Source organism: Neophocaena asiaeorientalis, unplaced genomic scaffold (genome assembly GCF_003031525.2).
Source record: "Neophocaena asiaeorientalis asiaeorientalis breed wild unplaced genomic scaffold, Neophocaena_asiaeorientalis_V1.1 scaffold226, whole genome shotgun sequence".
NCBI lineage: Eukaryota > Metazoa > Chordata > Mammalia > Artiodactyla > Phocoenidae > Neophocaena > Neophocaena asiaeorientalis.
The window spans coordinates 12,119,312-12,139,858 of record NW_020173037.1 but is presented as its reverse complement, the minus strand read 5'-3'; the positions used below and the strand labels follow the sequence as shown (position 1 = coordinate 12,139,858).

The 20,547-nt window shown below is 36.8% G+C and overlaps 1 protein-coding gene and 1 non-coding gene across 6 annotated transcripts in view; both read right to left on the bottom strand.

Moving 5' to 3' along the window:
- Positions 1-2,687: 2,687 nt before the first annotated feature.
- TRNAG-CCC (transfer RNA glycine (anticodon CCC)) lies at positions 2,688-2,760 on the bottom strand. The gene has a single exon. It is a non-coding gene; the product is annotated as a tRNA-Gly (tRNA).
- Positions 2,761-7,408: 4,648 nt separating this feature from the next.
- Positions 7,409-20,547, bottom strand: part of SGK3 (serum/glucocorticoid regulated kinase family member 3) — a 111,887-nt gene continuing 98,748 nt past the window's right edge. For 4 of the 5 annotated variants that reach the window (XM_024742636.1, XM_024742632.1, XM_024742633.1 and 1 more), the window contains 4 exons: positions 18,543-18,638; positions 16,466-16,621; positions 12,983-13,072; positions 7,409-9,271 (listed from right to left, as the gene is read on the bottom strand). In XM_024742636.1, the coding sequence (XP_024598404.1) occupies positions 9,101-9,271; positions 12,983-13,072; positions 16,466-16,621; positions 18,543-18,638 (513 nt within the window). In that variant the 3' untranslated portion in view covers positions 7,409-9,100. The remainder of the gene's footprint in view (positions 9,272-12,982; positions 13,073-16,465; positions 16,622-18,542; positions 18,639-20,547) is intronic. The other variant, XR_003002951.1, reaches the window with a different exon arrangement.

The window sequence follows — 20,547 nt, the reverse complement described above, 5'->3', positions numbered from 1 at the left end:
TTTTGGTTTTTTTGTGGTACGCGGGCCTCTCACCGCCGCGGCCCCTCCCGTTGCAGAGCACAGGCTCTGGACGCGCAGGCCCAGCGGCCATGGCCCACGGGCCCAGCTGCTCCGACGAGGACCCGTTCCTTCCCGGACCGGGGAACGAACCCGCGTCCCCCACATCGGCAGGCAGACTCCCAACCACTGCGCCACCAGGGAAGCCCCACTTTAACCATTTTTAAGGGTACAGTTCAGCGATTTTAAGTACATCCACATTGTGAAACCTCACCACGATCCACCTCCAGAACTTTTTCATCTTCCCAAATGGAAACTTGGTCCCCGTTAAACAATAACTCCCCGTTTCCAGGCTCCCCACTCTCCCACCTGCCCCTGACAACCAGCATGCTATGGTCTGTCTCTATGAATTTGACTACTCGAGGTACCTCATGGAAGTGGCATCATATAGTACCTGTCCTTTGTGACTGACTTATTTCACTTGACAAAATGTTTCAAGGTTCATCCATGTCATAACACGTCAGTACTTCCTCTTAAAGGCCGAATAACATTCCATTTTATGTATATACCACATTTTGTTTATCCACCCACACACGGTTTCTTTTCAAGGTGGTGAAAACGTTCAAAATTGATTGTGATGATAGTTGCACAAGTCTGAAGAAACCAAAAGCCAGTGGATTTGACACTTCAAATGGGTTAATTCTAAGGTATGTGAATTAAATATCAATAAAGCTGTTAGCAAAAAACCAAAACTTGTGCTGAGTCCTCCCCCGTTAGTATTTCTTGGTGCAGTTATGCATGGGGGTGGGGCACCAGGAGGTGGAAGGTTGGACCACATGCCATGGAAAAGTAATTGAAGCCACCCCTTCAGTATTTAACAGGGTTGACAAAACACCACAGAATTTGTTTCTCTGGGGGGAATATAATCGATATGAGTGACGAGGTGAGGAAAATATTTTGCTGAACTAGAAATCAATTTGCAACAGCAAAGAGCTGTTAAAACTGTCTCGTACTACAATTCTGTGGTCATGAACACTGTTGATATTTTAGATGAGAACTAGGCTATGGTCTGCTGATGGATCTTGTGTTTTATGGTAGAATCAATTCTTCAAAAAGGCATTCATGTATAGTTTAAAGTTTTGCAGGGGAACCCGTGTCCCCTGCATTGGCAGGCGCACTGCTCCACAAGGGAAGTCCCGCCAATCTGTTTTTAATAAGGAAAGCAGCCGCTCCAGTCCTCCTTGGAAACCCTGAGGAGTCTTCTCTTTTCTCCCCTACCAGTCAAATAAGAAGCACTGACATTTTGATTCTAGATATCACTATCATTTTCAGAGAGTTTGCAATGTGCAGTAGTGGACTGAATACTTAAAAATTTAAGTGCTTTTCTTATGTCTAACATATTTTAAAGTATTATTAAAAACATAAAAACCTATTAGAAGATTCTACTGGACTTGGTTGATTTAAAACTCCATTATTACTTTGGCATGGAAATGAATTGTTATGGTTAACTGATTAACCAAAACTTATTGATACACTGCTGTAAATACTCAGCATTTTATTATTACAGAATATCACTGAACATCACAGTGGCAGGTTGAGAATTAGAAGCCCCCCCAATAGGTTGAAATTTTAAAGTAGATATCCCATGGGTAAAACTAGTAACTTATGCAAGAAGCAACATTTATTTTTAGGTACACTCATATAGGGCATTTGTTAGGCAGATTCATAAAGATGAATACTTCATAAGTGATAGGTTCATTTTAATTTTTTAACTTGGGGGTGGTGGTGTGGAAGAGGACTGTTTTATGCAAATCAAAGTCCTTTCCCTTTCCATTCTCATCCCCTCTCCCATTTTTTCTTTTTCAGCAGCTACACAGGACCTGCTCTCATGCTTTTCTTTTAATTTTTTTAGAGCAGTTTTTAGGTTCACAGCAAAACTGAGTAAAAGTTACAGAGTTCCCTCTGCCTTCCCTTCTTTTTCTAGTTTCCTAAGGTAGAAACTTATTGATTTTAGATCTTTCTTCCTTTCTAATATATGCATTCAATGCTATAAATCTCCCTCTAAGCACTACTTTCTATCCACGAATTTTGATATTTTGTTTTCATTCATTTAGTTCAAAGCATTTTAAAATTTCTCTTGATATTTCTTCTTTGATCCATGTATTATTTTTAAGTATGTTGTTTAATCTTCATGTATATAACTGGGACTTTCCAGTTATTTTTTGTTATTGATTTCTAGTTTAATTCCATTGTGGTTTTAGAGCAGACATTATATGATTTCTACACTTTTAAATTTGGTAAAGTGTTTTTTATGGCCCAGAATTTGATCTTGGTGAGTGTTCCATGTGAACTTGAGAAGAGTGTGTTATCTGCTGTTTTTGGATGAAGCAGTCTACAGAAGTCACTTCTATCCAGTTGATTGATGGTGTTGTTGAGTTCAACTATGTCCTTGCTGATTTTCTGCCTGCTGGATCTGTCCATTTCTGAGAGACGGGTGTTGAAGCATGCCTAATGTAGCTTTATATACCCTGTTGTTAGGTGCATACATACTAAAGATAGTTATGTCTTGGAGAATTGACTCCTTTATCATTATGTTTGTTTTATCTATCTATCTGCGCCAGGTCTTAGTTGCAACACGTGGGATCTTCGTAGTGGCATGCGGGATCTTTGCTGTGGCATGCGGGATCTAGTTCCCTGACCAGGGATCGAACCTGGGCCTCCTGCATTGGGAGTGCAGAGTCTTAACCACTGGACCACCAGGGAAGTCCCTAATGTCCTTCTTCATTCCTGATAACCTTCCTTTCACTGAAGTCTACTCTGTCTGAAATCAGTATAGTTACTCCTCCTTTCTTTTGATTAATATAAGCATGCTATATATTTTCTCCATCCATTTACTTTTAATCTGTATGTCTTTATATTTAAAGTGGATTTCTTATAGACAACATGTCATTGGGGCTTGTTTTTTGATCCACTCTGAAAAATCTGTCTTTTAATTGGTGCATTTAGACCACTGATGTTCAGAGTGATTATTGATATAGTTGGATTAATATCTACCATATTTGTTACTGTTTTCCATTTGTTGCCTTTTTACTCATTCCTATTTTTGTCCTCTTCTTTTTCTGCCTTTTGTGATTTTAATTCATTCCACTTCCTCTCCTTTCTCAGCTGTCAGTTATTTTTTTTTCTCCTTTTTCAAACTGATTGTCCTAGACTGTAAATATACATTTACAACTAATCAAGGCCCACTTTCAAACGACACTGCTTCACAGTATAGTGAAGTACCTTAGTGTGAATACCTTATAATTACAAAATAATCTTACTTCCTCTTCCTCATTCCTTGTATCATGGTCATTTGTTTTACTTACGTAAAAGCATAAGCAAGCATATTTATATGATATATATGTAAGCATACATAATCAAATACATTGTTGTTATTATTTCAGTTCTTAGATCAATTAAAAATAAGAAAAATAAGTTTTTATATTACCTTCACTTATTTCTTCTTGGATTCCTTCTTCCTTTCTTTATGTAGATCTGAGTTTCTGAATTATATTATTTTCCTTCTCTCTAAAGAACTTCTTTTAAACTCTCTTGGAAGGCAGGTCTACTGGCAACAAATTACCTCAATTTTTGTTTGTCTGAGAAAGTCTTTATTTCTCCTTCACCAAGTTGGCGGGTTTTTTTTTTCCTCTCTCTCTCAACACTGTAAATATTCAGTCCACTCTCTTCTTGCTTGCATGGTTTCTGAGAAGTCAGATGTAATTCATATCTTTGTTTCCTCTGGCCTCTTTCAGGATTTTTCGTCTCTGATTTTCTGTAGTTTGAGAATGTATGCCTAGCTATAGTTTTGTTTTGTTTTGTTGTCTTTGCATTTATCTTGCTTGGTGTTCTCTGAGCTTCCTGGATCTGGGGTTTGGTGTCTGAAATTTGGAGAAATTCTGTCATTATTACTTCAAATATTTCTTCTGTTCTTTTTTCTCTCTCTCCTTCTGGTATTCTCATTACATGTATATTACATCTTTTGTAGTTGTCCCACAAACTGAGTGTCTTTCTCAGTTTTCTTCTTCTCCCCCCCACCCCTGTATTAGGTGGGTTAGGATGGCTAGAATGAACTGGAGTTGGGTATTTCCTTTCCCCCACCTCAGTTAGGCTCTGATAAAACCCTCCCGCTCGGGCTCTGATTAACTAGTTTCTCCTGAGGGCAGGACTTGTTAAGAACACAGTGCTCTGGCATATTTGAAAATGGTTCATTTTCCCTCCTCCTGCTGGAAGCACAAAGGAATTTTTCTTTAATATTTGTGAGAAGTTGGTTGAGCCCCAGGAGGTAAATCTCATAAAATTGTGGGGATCCGTGTGACTAGGTTCTCCTGGACTTCTGAAGTCTCAAAGTTGTGCGCACTTAGTCCCCAGCAATTTGTCAATACAGCTCAGGTCTTCCTACCCCTGCACTGGCTCCTGTGGTGGCTGCCTCTGTTCCAGCAAAGCCACAGATCCCTGTATTTGCCTGTCGGTCTCTCCAGTCTTGGGGGCAGCAGTCTGTCCTGTGTCATCCACTGTCATCTGTATCCAAGAAAGGTTGATGTTTGTTCAGCTCTTTTTACCTGGCAACTTCTAAGCTCCTTCCATGTGAAGCTGGAAAACAGAAGTCCCTGTCATGCATTCTTGTGTACTTGCATTGCTTGGGTTATGCTATTTCTACCTCTTCCCCAATTTAACTTTTCCTTTGGACCAAATTCCTGATTCTCTTCTCTGTCGTGTGGTACAATGGCTAAAATACTTAAGATGACAGAATTATGATTTAACTTTTATTTTTGTCTTACATGTAACTGACTTTATTTTCCCTTTTAATATTTTTCTTTGAGGTTTAATTTGCTGTATATACAGCAAAGTGCACAGCACTCAAGTGTTAAAGTCATAAGAGTTTTGACAAAACACAAAGCTTTGCTTCTGATATCTAATTGAAGCACATCACTAGGGGCTATCTTACTGAAATAAACTACAGAAGTGTCAGTGTGCAGCATCAATGAATCATTAACAAAGTAAGCTGTCATTGAGGCATAAGAGAAAAATTCAACACAGCAAGGCTATATAAACTACTACCTGGAAAGAACCAAAACTGCAACACACTGAGATCAAATTTGACCTTGAGTGGGTCTGTTTTACTGTATATAAGCCTTCTGGATTCCAAGAGTTAACTAATAAAACATAAAAACATTTGAATATTGACAACTCATTGTTGACTTCCCCACAAAGTTTAACTAAAATTGAGTGGAAATCTCTGTTCCCTAATAAGGTGGAAATACTGAAATTTTATTAGAAAAAAAGGATGAATCTGAGATATATTCCTGCAGAGAATTTACAGCAAAAACTTCAGTTGTACTTAAACACAAGATTAGTAAAAACACCAAATGGGCATGGTTGTTACAGTAAGCAGGGTTATGTAGAGTAATGTAATTCTTTGTTTTACACTATTCCCGTAAGAGTCATATGGTGATCCATCATTTTCAGTACAATATGTAAAAATAACTTATTTGTAGGATCCTTTGATTGGCTACTTCATTGCTATAAATACCACTCTGAATTTATACTTCTATATTTGCTTTTTTTCTTTGTATAATATTGCTTTAAACTATTCTCTACTATCTTGATTTTGGGTAAATTATCAAAAAGTTACCATTTTGAGACAGCTATATTTCTTTCTGACTTAAGTACCTCTGTAAAAATGGGCATAATGCAAAGAAATAGTGACATAAGAAATACTTTTCTGTAGGGGGGTCCCTTTAAGGAATATGTTTAAAGAATTACAAATTACAAATTAAAATTGCACCAAAAATGCTAAATAAGTGATATAAATCTCCAATTGGAATGCTTTCAGGGAAATTAGAGAGCAAACCCTCTTAATATTCAGTGAGTGAAGGGGAACAAAAGTGGCAGAGAAGAAACCCAGTCTTTTTATAGCAGTAAATCCTTTTGATCATCTAATAAACAAAGCTATGCAGCACTCCCTGCCCCCAAGTCGATTTTATTTACACACAAAACTTGGTGTATCTTTTCAAGGTACTCATGCCACTTGAAACTCATCCATGTCCACTCTGGGGTTTCATATAAATGAACAATCTCCTTGGGATATAGAATAATCTGTAAAAACCAACAAAAGTAGAAACTGCTGTTAGAGGCAAGTGGCAGAAAATCCCACTTCAAAAACAGAGCTAACTTCCAAACTACATACATGAGGAAATAAGTTATCAATTTTAACACACTTTATTGAAAATCATGCCAGCACTACTAAAAATGTTCCCACATACCACTCCCACTTTTCATACAGTATGTGATGTACAAAAGAATGAGTCATAAAATATCTGTGTAAAGGTCTGTAATATTATGCCTATGGATAATCACTATAAAAGTTTCAGGTATGCCAAAAGATATTGGTAAAGGTAAATTTTTATAGTGATAAAATTTTATAGTAATAAATATTTCAAATATTTATATCACTTTTAAAACATTTGCCATTGCTGAAATTATATCCCAACAGTGTTTGCTGGCTCATAAATTGAAAAATTATTTTGGCATAAAAACTTTTGAGCAGAGCACCTGCTGCCAGCATCTACATCAGCTGGCACCTCTCACCAGGTGTGCCAAATGTTGTAATTTTCAGTGTGTGCTGTGACATGACAATGGTTGGGAAGCCCTACACTGTACCATAGGCAATAAGAGGTATGTGTAACATGAAGGATGTCAGGGCTTCTTCATTTAGATCTTTGAGTTTATTTTGGCAATAACCATGAAATGGTTCAACTATTCAAAGGGCAGACCTTTTTCTAAAAGACTTAGCATGCTCTGAGAAAAAAAATAAACTTGAAACTTGGAAGAGATTTTGTTCCCTGAATATTAAACATGTCAGCCTATGATAATCTAGAAATTTCTATGTATACCCAGATATTTAGTTAAAATTTTATACTTCTCTTCCTTACATATACGAATAATTAGTTTGTAATGACTACTGTAAGCATCACCAATTTTAATTTAAAATAATGGCAGGGGGACTTCCCTGGTAGCGCAGTGGTTAAGAATCCGCCTGCCAATGCAGAGGACACGGGTTCGAGCCCTGGTCTGGGAAGATCCCACATGCTGTGGAGCAACTAAGCCTGTGCGCCACAACTGAGCCTGCACTCTAGAGCCCACGAGCCACAACTACTGAAGCCCGCGTGCCTAGAGCCCATGCTCCACAACAAGAGAAGCCACCGCAATGAGAAGCCCGTGCACCACAACAAAGAGTAGCCTCCACTCACTGGAACTACAGAAAGCCCGCGCGCAGCAACGAAGACCCAACGCAGCCATAAATAAATAAAAAAATAAATTTTAAAAAATAAACAAGATAAAATAATGGCAGGCATTAGATGATCATTAATCTTTTTGCTAGTTTTTATTATACTATATAAGATTTGTATTTCCTGTGATCTGAGAAACATCAATATTCTATTTAAAATTTGTTCTTAAAAATATACAATATTGCACTTTAATTTTTGGCAGTTTAATTAAGGAACAGCTGAGTAAAAAAAAATCATACAAGAAACTACAGTTTTTGTTTCATAATAAGCAAAGAGCTTTGTATAAAAGCAGAACTTACAGTAGTGCCAAATAAACCAAATATTTACAGTGTCGCTATTAAAGTCTTACCTCTAAAGGAAGATTCAGTGTATTGGATGCAAACATTACTAATCTAACAAAAGTACACTCTGCCTCCCTGCCTTCTGCTGAACAATTTTACGCTAAAGGGTATTTGTGTGAAAAGTTTTTGTAATTTCTTTCTCAAGAGAAAATACGTGGAAAGTATGCTTGTTCCTGAAGCATCAAAACTGCGTCACTAAACTCTTTCACAGTTTCCTACAAGACCTGAAAAATCTCTAAACTAAGAATCAGAATCCCAAGGTAAGCATGAGTTTTAGTTTTTCTGTAGATATTCTTTTTTACAATTACAAGTTGGATTTTAGTATGATTTTAAGGTCAGCTTCCTGTACTTTTTCTAAGATACATAAGATACTGACTATGCATCTGCCTAAATTATTTTTAACTTTTGTTACATTGTAGTAAAACTGTATACATTTATACTGACCCATAATTTGCTATTCTACTTTTTAGTTCCCAATTAGGTAAATACTCTAGACAGTGCAATATTTTTTACTTATCAACCAATTAGGAAGACAGTTTTGAATAGCTATTTGCAAAAACAAATATCAAGATTTCGACCTACTTAACAATATATTAAATATTCAAAAGACCAAAAAGAACATAAATAAAACGTATTGGTAATATAAATACATGACACAGAGATATTCGCTTTTGGCACCGCCTTAAAAAACAAAATCCAGCAGTACTTTATTTCCCTTCAGAGCTTTGGGAATACTTAAAATTTCTAAATTTCTATTAAACTTTTACTTTTTCTCCAGAGGAAAAATAATTCATAAATTTGAACTGGTATTTCAAAAGCATAGGATTTCCTTTTGTTACTTCTTAATTTCATCTGCAGAATGGACAGTTACTCAAAGTGTTAGCTAGCAGCCAATGAGTTAACTATGCTTTTATATTTTAATCCTACCAAGAAATGATAATGTCAAACAGTGATTCATTATGGAAAGATATGGTTTCTTCTTAAACAACCATGTACCAATTGCATAGTTGTGATCTGAGAACTCAAAGTAGAGAGCTACGAAGGCATTAATGTATGTTAACTGAACTGAAACAGACTGTTAAAAAACAGTCTATCTTGGGTAGATGTTAGCATAAACCTAGAGGGAAAAAGAAACAGTCATTAGCAAAAAAGTTTTCTTTAAAAATAGGTTAATGCTAAGAACAGTAGCTTTTAAAATTTCTGTTTAAAAATAAGCTTAATAAACAAGAATACAAATTTTAATTCAAAACTTAGTTCTCTGAAATGCCCTATTTTCTCGCATACAGCAGAAAATACATTTTTCATAGTTTTTAACATTACATGTAAAAATGAGGCACTAGTTAAACATATTTGAATATATTCACACAAACAGGAGTTTCCATGTCATCTGTAGGCTTATATTTGCTCAATGGGTTCTTGATGGCAGACTGCTCACAAAAATAAGTCTTCTGAAGGAGGTGCGTAAGAGAAACCAACAAAGGCGTCGTCAGCCTCCAGTACGCTGGCGTTCACTATGGAATAGTCAGAAGACACACACACGGAATATGGAACTGTTTCTTCTGTAAACGCTGCATCAAAGTTCCTGATATCATCTGGTCCTGCCTAAAACGTCAAAAAGCATACTATTACTCACCTTACCTTGCCTTTTTTCCCCTTACTTCAGTCCCTCATTAAAGCCCCTTCATGAATTTGTCTATTTATTCCTGGCAAGTCTTCCTACTCCATCAATGTCTTTGAAACATTTCCTGCTTTTCCCTTCCTGACTCTCATTATTCAGGTCCTTCTTACAGTTAGGGTTCTCGTTGTTGGGTGATGGGGGGGGAGGAAAGATAAGGGTGAGGAAGGCTAGCGTGACAGGGTCCTCGCCTATGTTAATTTGAATCTTGGTTCTGGCAACTGACCCACTTTCTCTCTACCCATCACCACCTCTAAATTTAGAAAAGGGGCTCAGGGAGGTTTTCAGGAGAAAATTTTGCATCTCCGCTTCCATAAAATGCCTGACCATCCAGTTTCTCAATTCTGGGGAGGTTGAAGCCTTTTGATGAAGAAATGAAGGGACAGTAAGTAAAATTATGAAAGGTGACTCTTGTGCTACAGAGGTCATTCACTGAGCATTCGGCTGTGACACCCTTAGCTCTAGAGACCTAAAGGGACTGGAACCTGGGAAATGAAGCATAGTGGCTACTTAGGCTTGAAGGTAGCGGTCAATCTTCCTTCACGAATCTGATACAAGCTAATGGACTCTCCCCTTCCAATTTATTTACAGGTTAAAACTGGGATACAGATTCAGGTGATTTACTCTTAAAGCCCATCTCTGTAGCTCTAGGTTATCTCTATTCTAAGAGGAAGGGAATCCTTAAAATATTCAAGTCATCAAGTCTAACCGAGGTAAACAGGTTCAGAGCACATATATAAACCAAGGACACAGTTAGCCTGGTGGTCTACAAACAGCAGAGCAGAGACCAGGGAAATTCGGGATGCTAGATTCTTCCATATGAGAAATTCCCCAACAGAGGAGAAAGAATGCTAGAAATTATACTCATGTATATATAAAAAAGTCATCAGGACTTCCCTGGTGGCGCAGTGGTTAAGAATCCACCTGCCAATGCAAGGGACGCAGGTTTGATCCCTGCTCTGGGAAGATTCTACATGTTGCGGAGCAACTAAGCCCGTGTGCCACAACTACTGAAAGCCTGAGCACCCTAGAGCCCATGTGCTGCAACTACTGAGCCCAAATGGCACAACTACTGAAACCTGTGCACTCTAGGGCCCACGTGCCACAACTACTGAAGCCCGTGTGCCACAACTACTGAAGCCTGCATGCCTAGAGCCCATGCTCTGCAACAAGAGAAGCCACTGCAATGAGAAGCCCGCGCAACGCAATGAAGAGTAGCCCCCGCTCGCTGCAACTAGAGAAAGCCCGTGCACAGCAATGAAGACCCAACGCAGCCAAAAAAAAAAAAAAGTCATCAAATTATCATTTATAACCTTAGAAGCAAGGGCACTGGAACAAGACTAAGGTTTGAATTCTGGCTGTGAAATTTGTTAGCTGTAATTCTTTATATAAACTACCCTATCTCTATGAGCTTGTTTCCTCTTCTGTAAAATAAGAATACTGCCGTCTACCTGTTAAGTTTACTGTGAGGACTGGATGTGTTAATACATAAAATTCCCAAAATTTGACACGTAGAAGGTGCTCAATAAATGATGAAAAATGTTCCTTCACTGGACTTTATAAACATTCTGTGAACACCCTGATGGCTCCTGGCCAGTACTGAGAGGGATAAAACTGTACAACTTACGTTAAGAGTGAGAGAAGACTCTCTCCTTAAAGCACCTGAGCTCGAATTCTAGGTCTGCAATTTTAACTTTAAACTTCCGGCAAGTTATTTAACCCTTTCTGTGCCTAAGTTAACTCATCTGTATTACGTGGAAAATAACGGTACTATTTCATAGGATAGCTGCCAGGCTTAAGTAGAAGGATACAAGTACTGAGGGCAGCATAGGAGCTAATTTTTTGATCTTTGTTTGTTACATGAGAAATGGCAACACGTTAGGGTTTTATCTTGCATTCCTTAAATGTCGGTGAGTTAGAACATCTTTTAATATATTTAAAAAACCATCTGCATTTATTTTTCTGTAATTGAATATTTTGTGTCTTTTGTCCATGTTTCTACTGGTCGTGGTCTTTCTTCTCAATGACTTATAAGAATGCTTTATGTGTTAGGGAAATTTCTCCCAGTTTCTTCTTTGCAGTGTTTTTTTCATGCAGACATTTCTAAATTTTATGTGGTCAAATTTATCCGTTTTTTCCTCTTACAGCTTCTCCGTTGCAGGTCTTGCTTTAAAAAGTTTAATTAGTTGTAGACCAGCAGGGATCCAAACGTGGAGGTGCCTGACTCCTCTGAAGTCAACACTGTTTCCATTTTCAGTGCTGCTTAGAAGGGGTCCCTAATGCTTTAATGAGCCTGATGACACGTTCATTTGAGGATAACTAAACTCAGCAAGACTTTCAATATAAAGGAGAAAATTCAATAATTCTTAAAGGTCCTGGGTTCCTACTGCAAATTCTAGAAATGAGGACAGAAATTATTACCAATGGAGTCACTTCTGAAACAGACACTTCTGGATGAGCTACATGAAATAAATCAGTCTACAAATATTGTTACATTTATAGTGTACAATATCACATCTATTAATTAATACCAGCTATCAGCAATGTACTGAAACTGACCTTGAATGAAATCTGAGTACACTAAATAATACTTTCCTGAAGTGATTTTCTTATCCTGCTCTAATTTTCTAAAAACAAGTGTTTCACGAGCTTCACAGCAACACCAAAAAATTTTAAATAAAAGAAAAACAAATTCAGCTATGATCGTGTAATCTCAAATCAGTCTTGATTTATATTCTCTTCCCATCCTTACCTTTTACTTTTACTGCTGTAATCTTATGTCACAAAAATGATAATTACCATGTTTTCATTTAACATTATAAGGATTTTCCAAGCATCTACTCATTTTATATTTATTATCATCATTTACTTAACAAGAAAAGGAAATAGAGAGTAAGAAAGCATAGAAACAATAATGACTTTGGGATCAGACACAGATCTGAATCTCAGGTCTGCTACTTTTAACCAGCTATGTGACATCTCTGAGTTTTCATTTCTTCATTTATAAAACATGTATAACAAGAATAGTAATAGCAGTAACTTGGTAGCTTCTTTGAGGCATAATTTACATGTTGTAATGCATAAAAATTATATATGCCTACATATAGGAAGCTATCATTAGTAACATCATTATTGGCCTTCTGATGATTTATTAATAATCTCCCTATCATTATATATTTATTTCCAAACATTTCAACATTGTTAATCCTTTAAGTAAAATGTTTCCATCAGATTTAACAAGTCAAACATTATTTGACTTTTTTTATATCAATCTAGAAAAAAATTGTGCGTTAGTGTTATTTAAAATGTCTGTTGGTTTATAAGTATGAAAATGATGCCTCACAGTTACTTTAATTTGCATTTTTTTAAACCTGTTGGGCTTTCTTACACATGCTCTTAAGAAGCACTTCACAATTACTTTTCTGGAAGATATTCTGATCAATCTAATGTAACTATAATCTTATGGGTCATCTTGAAGTTATCAGTTGTACTAGACATCCTGAGTGACATGTTTCATAAGTACTAGGTACTGATTCAGTTTGATTCAGGTTAGATTTTGAGATCTATTGCTACAATTACGATGAGCTACAGTTCTATATTTCACTATTTTAGAAAGAAAGATTTGGATGTAAACATACCACATTAGGATTAAACGGTGGTGGAATCTTCTTTTGTACAAGATCAGTCCAGCTGAGTGATTCAAAAAAAGGATGATTCTGAATTTCAAGCTAGAATAGTAAAAAAACAGAGTTTTTACTAATGCTGAAGAATATATTAAGTATGCACTGAAGAATTTTATGAAACCAAACCATTTCTACTTTGTCCCTCAAAAGTTCTTTTTAGGGGCTTCCCTGGTGGCGCAGTGGTTGAGAGTCCGCCTGCCGATGCAGGGGACACGGGTTCGTGCCCTGGTCCGGGAAGATCCCACATGCCGCGGAACGGCTGGGCCCGTAAGCCATGGCCGCTTAGCCTGCACGTCCGGAGCCTGTGCTCTGCAACTGAGAGGTCACAACAGTGAGAGGCCCGTCTACCGCAAAAAAAAAGTTCTTTTTAGGTACATGTTTATCTTATTCAATATGGCCAAATGGTGTAGTGAAAAGACTCCCAGAGCAGACATGGGAGAGTTACTCAGAATGACGGATTTAAGTTACATCCTCTTCACAGTCATTGTTTCTTCACAGGTACAGTGAGGTTAACATTTCTGCCCTAGATATTTCATAGGTTGCTTCAAGAATCATTGGAAAATATGGAAAAGAATAAAGCACTACATAGGTACAAAGAATTATTATTACTGAAAGGGGAGGTAAAGATGTTAAATGAGAGTTTTTTACACAGTGGGGCAGGGGTAAAATCAAGGTGACAAGCTCTACTACCAAAAATGATTCCACTCTGGGCTGCTACTGTCAAAAGTCGGCACAGTATTGATTCTAGCTTTCCTTCCTACAAGGAGGCATGAGAGTGTATAAAAAGTAGGATCCAACCTAGTTTGATGGGTTTAAAAAGGCTTCTCAGAGAAAGTGGTATCTGACCAGAGTTCTGTAAGATAAGAAAGAAGTAGGCAGACAAAAAAGAATGAGGGGAGAACATTCCAAGCAGAATACAAAGGGCCTGAGGCGGCAAAGAGCTTAGTTTGGTCAAGAAAATGAGAGCCCCATATGGCTGCGGTATAGGAAAGGATTGGGATTGTCACACAAAAAGGATCTCAAGAGGTAAAATGGGCTCATCACACTGGGTCTATGCTAGGAATTTTGGAATTTATTCTAAGGTCATGGGACTCCATCAAGGAGTTTTAGGAAGGGGAATGTCACAAATGTGGGGTTTTTTTTGTTTGTTTGCTTTTTAAGATGACTCTGACTAATGGGAGAATGGATTGGGGAGTCATGATGAGAAAAAGGAAAACAGCTACTATCGTGGCCAAACAGAAGATGACAATGCGAGGAAAACAGTGGTAGCAGTGGGAGTAGGGATACGGGAAAGATCTAGGAGGCAAATATACTAGGGTCTGGCTGTTTGTTGAATATGGAAGAAAGGAAGAGAGAAGAGTCAGGAATGACTCTCAGATTTCTGGCCCGAAGAGCACAGAAGGAAGACAGCAAGGGTTCAATTATGAACATGCTGAACTCTCCAGAATCCATGTGGTGGTGTTGAACAGGCAGGTATTCTTTGAGTTAGAGCTCACTAGAGAGGGGTCTAGACTGAAGATATAAATGTCAGATGAAGACACAACCAAAGCCATAGGGACAACTGAGATTGTCCAGGAAAAGAGCAACAGAAGAAACAACGGTCTGGGGCAAACCATAAGGAACTGCAACACTTAAAAGTCAGGGTGAAGAGGAGGAGCTTACAGAAGAAATTCTGGAGGAGGGCTCAGAAATATAGAGGAAAGCACGAGAGGAGTGTGTGCTCCTGCAGAAGCCCAGGAGAGGGCTGGAAGTTGAAATCTGCTGAGAATGCAATCTGAGGAACAGAAGTACTCAACAATTCTAGTAGCTATTGTGGGGTAGACTGAGAAATGAGAAGAGATTGGAAAAGGGAGAATGAATATAGAAACTTTCAACTTGGTTTTCTTTTTTTTTGTTTTTTCTGCGGTACGCGGGCCTCTCACTGTTGTGGCCTCTCCCGTTGCGGAGCACAGGCTCTGGACTCACAGGCTCAGCGGCCATGGCTCACGGGCCCAGCCGCTCCACGGCATGTGGGATCTTCGCGGATCGGGGCACGGACCCGTGTCCCCTGCATCGGCAGGCAGACTGTCAACCACTGCGCCACCAGGGAAGCCCCAACTTGGTTTTCAAATCGAAAACTTTCAAACTATTCCCTTGGCTATGAAGGGAGAAAGAGACAGTATTGGAGGATCCAGGACAAAAGAGAGCAGTTATCTGTGCAGAAAAAAGCATGCACAAGGGCTCCTTGCAAGGGGTCAGGATCCAGTAAAGGCAGAAACCGACCTTTTCCACTATACTAGGAAGAAGGAAACAATTGGGGCAGTGCATGTAGGTCTGCAAATCTGATAGCAGGAAGCTGAGTGAGTTCTGCTCTGCTGATTCTATTTTCCCTATAAAATATCAATAGAAGGCAAGAGCATCTGGTAAAAGTGAAGAAGAAAAGGAATCTGGAAATTTGGAGAGAGGGTCTAAAATAGTTAATACACAGAGTAGGAGCATAAACTGGAGAAGCACTGAGGAGACTCATGACTAGACTTCACAGCACTTCCAATATTCCCAGTTGTGCAACGGTCAGCAGCACTGTTCAGCAGCCCAGGGGTGACAGCTGGATTCATCTAGGGTTGCAATTTCTACCAGTGAATTCAACAAAAGGACCAAGAGACAAGGAGGTATGGAGCATTAGCAAGATTGCCCTGAAACAATGGACTCTGGAATCCAAGCTAGAGAGAAAACTGGACAGAGCAACCTGCTGCACTGGGGAGTGCAGGAGGGGAAAAGCAGCAGCAGATGAGTTTATTATTCACAGCTCAAGTTCAAGACTGGTTAAGAGTCCCCAAAAATTCCTGAGAAATTTTAGTGAATTTTCATTAAAATTTCAAAGTTCATGTTCCTCAGTAGTTCATGAATTCATTAACATAACACCGGTAACTGCACTAGCAATTAAATTACCCTGATTTGAAGGGAAAAAAAAAAAAAGCAAACCTGCAGGTCCCATAATTATTTCAAGGAGGTGTCACATGTAAATTCTCAGGAAAAAAAGTGATTTAATGACAGTTCAAGCAAAAGGTATTACCTCATGCAGTCAGAAGGCACTTACATTCTTGTTAAACAAAATGATCTAAAAGTTTAGGCAATCAAAAAATGCATGCCACGCATTTTTTTTAGAAGGGGGTAGGAAATTCTAATAAATAATAGGGTATGAAAGCTGGATATGGGGGATGAAAAGGACAGGATCAAATTGTTATGAAGATCAAATGAAAAAATGCTTGTACAGGAGCTTTAAACACTGTACAGTTCTATGTAAACACTGGTGAAAACTGTTGGAACAAGCATGCTTCTTTTTCATGGTGCTATTCTTTAAGAGCTGCATTCATCCCATTAAATACCACATAAAATAAGAATTTATCTTCAAATTATAAATAAGCTTAATAAAGAGGATACTGGGAAAGATGTACATACGAAGTCTTCTTTGGCACCAAGTCGGTTTTGCCTGTCTTTTTCTAGGAGTTCTTCCAGAATTGACCAGGCTGTAAGGCTCACTCCTGGCCTCAAACTTAGGGGCTTGTGAAGAATATTGTCATACATTTCAGCAACATCTCGGCAATAAAAAGGAGGCTGGGGGTGGGGGGGGGGAGAGGAGAAAGTTAGTACTAATTGAATTATGCACAGATGGGGTTAAAATAGTTAGATTTGGCCTTGATGTACAAAGAGCAGTCTGGCTGCACAAGTACAGAAAAGCACAGGCCTCTTTGGGTGTATGAAAATCTACAGTGTAGCTTTCCATGTGAAGCGATTTTAAAACCCAGCGTGCTATAGAGCTTAATACATGTTCACTAAATGAATTAGGGTCAGTTTGTTCAATAACTCCTGCAGAGAGGTGTAAATTGTATATAAGTTGCAATAGGATCTGCTTTAAAGAAAACCACTACCAACCTCATCATTAGGCATAATGATAGAATTAGTGGAAATAGAGATTCAACACAGATCAAACAAATAACTTCTTGAGACCTGGGAATAAACTAATTTAAAAAGATTTCTAGTGGAGATGGAGACCTAACCCGTGGCAGTGACAGTGTCCTGCAGAATTAAAATTTTACTCTCACAGCTTAAAGACCTGAGGTACAGCTCCAACATGAGAATTAGCCAGTTAATTTTTGAGTTACAAGTTTAAAGTAAAAATAATTTTTAAAGTTAAGTGAGTTACAAGCTTGTTATTTTTTCTTTTGTATAGGAAAGAAAAACTTCATTTTTTAACATCTAATTTTATTTTTAAATTGTTAATATAAGTCTCATTAATGAAGTGTGTGTTTCAAATGTTCCCTTTTGAATCAATTACATTCTATATGCAATGATAATATTTTATACTTTCAAAGTCCTCTAAAGAAATACAAAGGATTTGGAAGTATCAGGCTGACGAATACCCAACACTTAAAGAAAGTAAGGTATAAAGTGGTTATCAGGTCTTCTAAGTCACCAGCATAACCAGAAAACTAGATCTTTTAACAAGCAGATCACGGTCAAGGGCAAAGAAGAGACAGCATTGGCTGTCATTAGGAATCTATCATGCAAAGTTAGCAACATGAGACAAAAGATGCTCTAAAACATACCTCAGGGACTGAATTTCACTGAGATCGCCTCCATTTTCAGGGGAAACACACACACACATACACACACAGAGCAAAACAAAAAAGCCAAGACCAGCTCAAGTCTCAGCGGATGGCGGATTTAGCTTAGTGGGAGCAGCAGTGTGGGTGATGAGAGCCTGGTCACCACCCTGAGGCTTGCTGGTCACTCACGGGCCCACAAAGGGAACCTAAAAACTATTCTGAATGTTTAAAAAAGCCTAAAGAAAAACATACATTATTCCTGCAAGGATATGTAAGCTAATTAAAGTGCCTAAAATTGTTTGCTTTTGGTTGGAATGATATTAACTCAATGTAGTAAAACAATTTGACTCAATCAGAAGCTCTGGCTAACTGTGTCTTTAATTAATAAAAACTGGGGAAACTGATTACACAGCACACATCACTTTTTTCCAATGAAATATTTATGACATGATGTTTATGATAAAGGGAATAAAGGGTTCCCAGTAATAAAAAAAAAGCAGAGCACCAGTATACTTATTAAATCCTATAAAAACAAAACACGAGGCAAAACCAAAACGTATTACTATCTTCTGAGAAATAAAATCTTTTTCTTTTCATCTTTTTGAAATTAGGCAGAATGACTGGAGCAAACTGAATGAAAGTGGGTAATTTTAATGTTACAACTTGGTGTCTATTTCTTAAAAATGTAGTGGGATGAGAACATTTGAAGTAGTGATTAGTATGATAGAGAAACACTTACAAAAAATTAGTAAGAAAATGAAAAGTTTTTCTTTTTTGTGCATATCCCTAATGTGATTTTGGATTCATTTAACCAGGTTACTACTGTCCTGTTAGTGTTATCTAAGTGTCCACGAGATTACTGAAAGAAAGAGAAAACCGAAATCACTTTTAACATAGTAGAATCATAATGACAGAGGAGAAATACATACCAATCCATACAGCATTTCATACAGAACAGCACCAAGGCACCACCAATCTACAGTATTGTCATAGGGCTGTTTTCTGATTACTTCAGGTGCTAGGTACTATAAAAAAGATTAAATATTAGAGCAACTCAATAAATAGCTGAAGACAAAATCTAGGAATAATTGAGAAATTTAATAAATTTTAGGTGTAATATCACACTAAATTAAACACGTTATCTAGATTTTCAGTGGGTTGGGTATATTCTATACCAGGGGTTCTTGGGTGGCACTAGTCTTCAGAATCAACTGGGGTAATTTTCAAAATACACATATTCAAGCATTTCTCCCCAGAAACTATGATGTAGTTAAGACAAATAGAGGCCAACAAATGTACAAACTGTAATACTAAGTAGGTAAAGTAGGTATTTTTTGGGGGGGGGGAGTGGGGGGAGTCTTTCTCAAAATTAATTTTAGAAATTCTTATGGCCATTATTCATAATTGATTCTCCTGAAGAAAGAATTTTTAGTATGGCAATTACAATTCATTTTTTTCTTTTTATTGAAAGAAAAAGAATAAATTGCATTCTTATTTAAGAATTACAATAGCAATTCTTTAACATGTTATTTAGAAAAGTTGCTTAAGTTATTATATGGCTATTTACATTTCAAATTGTAAAAAATTTAAACATCATCATTTCACACATATAAATGGTGAATTTGAATTTTAGATTCCAAAATACATATTTCCTCTTCCCACATGGAATATATATAAGGAAATACATTCTTAAGCTTTTTTATGTGATCCAAAGAAATGGCAACATATATAAAAAGGGTTTAATAATTTCTGATCATATTTAGGTTTAGATGACCAAAAAAACTTCTATTTCCCTTCTAAAAATTACAGGACTTAAAGATTTTGTTAACTATTAAATGAATATACATCCATGAAAAATGTTTCTTCATACATAAACCAAAATAGAATTATTACAAATATATACAAGAGCTAGGGTTAGATTAGCGAGAAAAAGGAAGAAAAAATACATTTCAAAGTAAATAGTTGTACTTATAGATACTTTAAGTTTCTCATCTTGATTAGAAATCTGATGTGAGCTATTTTATCACACATTTTTAACATATTTGCAATTACTCCACAATCTTAATTACTCTTAATTAATTGCAATTAAGATCACAATTAATATTTTAAAATTAGAACACTTTAAACTAAACGTATGTATGTGTGAAGTTAGAATAACAAGGCTTTCACATAAATTTTAAGGATTATTATTACTGTCTCAAATAGAAAGATACATTTTCTGCTAGTTAAAATGATTAGAGAATAGGATATTCTGGTTAATAAATTCTGAGTTGTAATTTTTCCCCCATATCCACTGCTTTATTTTCTTCCATTAAACAATTATTATTATAAAATATTTTAACCATACAAAAAGTATAAAAATATAACAGAAACCAGTAGTGCTGCCACCCAAATATAGGCAATGTTAACATTTTGCCATATTTGCTTTAGCTTATTTCTTTTAAAAAACAGCTTTATTACGATATTCACATACCATGCCATTCACCCACTTAAAGTATACAATTCAATGGCTGTTAATATATTCACAGAGTTGTCCTAACATTACCTCAATTAATTTTTGGACATTTTCATCACTGATTCATGATTTTTTTGTTGTTTTAAGAATTAGAAATGTAATCAAATGTTTGAAGAAATCTAAGGTAAACTTTTAACATTAAAAACAAGTAAGCATAATTCATCTTTGTTGGGTTATCTGTGGTATCTCAAAATCACAGTTAAAAAAAATCAACTATCAATAAACTTTAAATGTTCAGAAGGGATGATTATCAGATATTTCCAGCTGGCTGGAAGCTGAAAATATTTTTACTCTACTTTTCTGATTTCAAATTTTATATAAAAATTTTATATAAATTTTATATATTCAAATTTTATATATACAATTTGTGATTCATTTTAGCATTTTATACATGAGTACATGAATGAGACATATTTCTT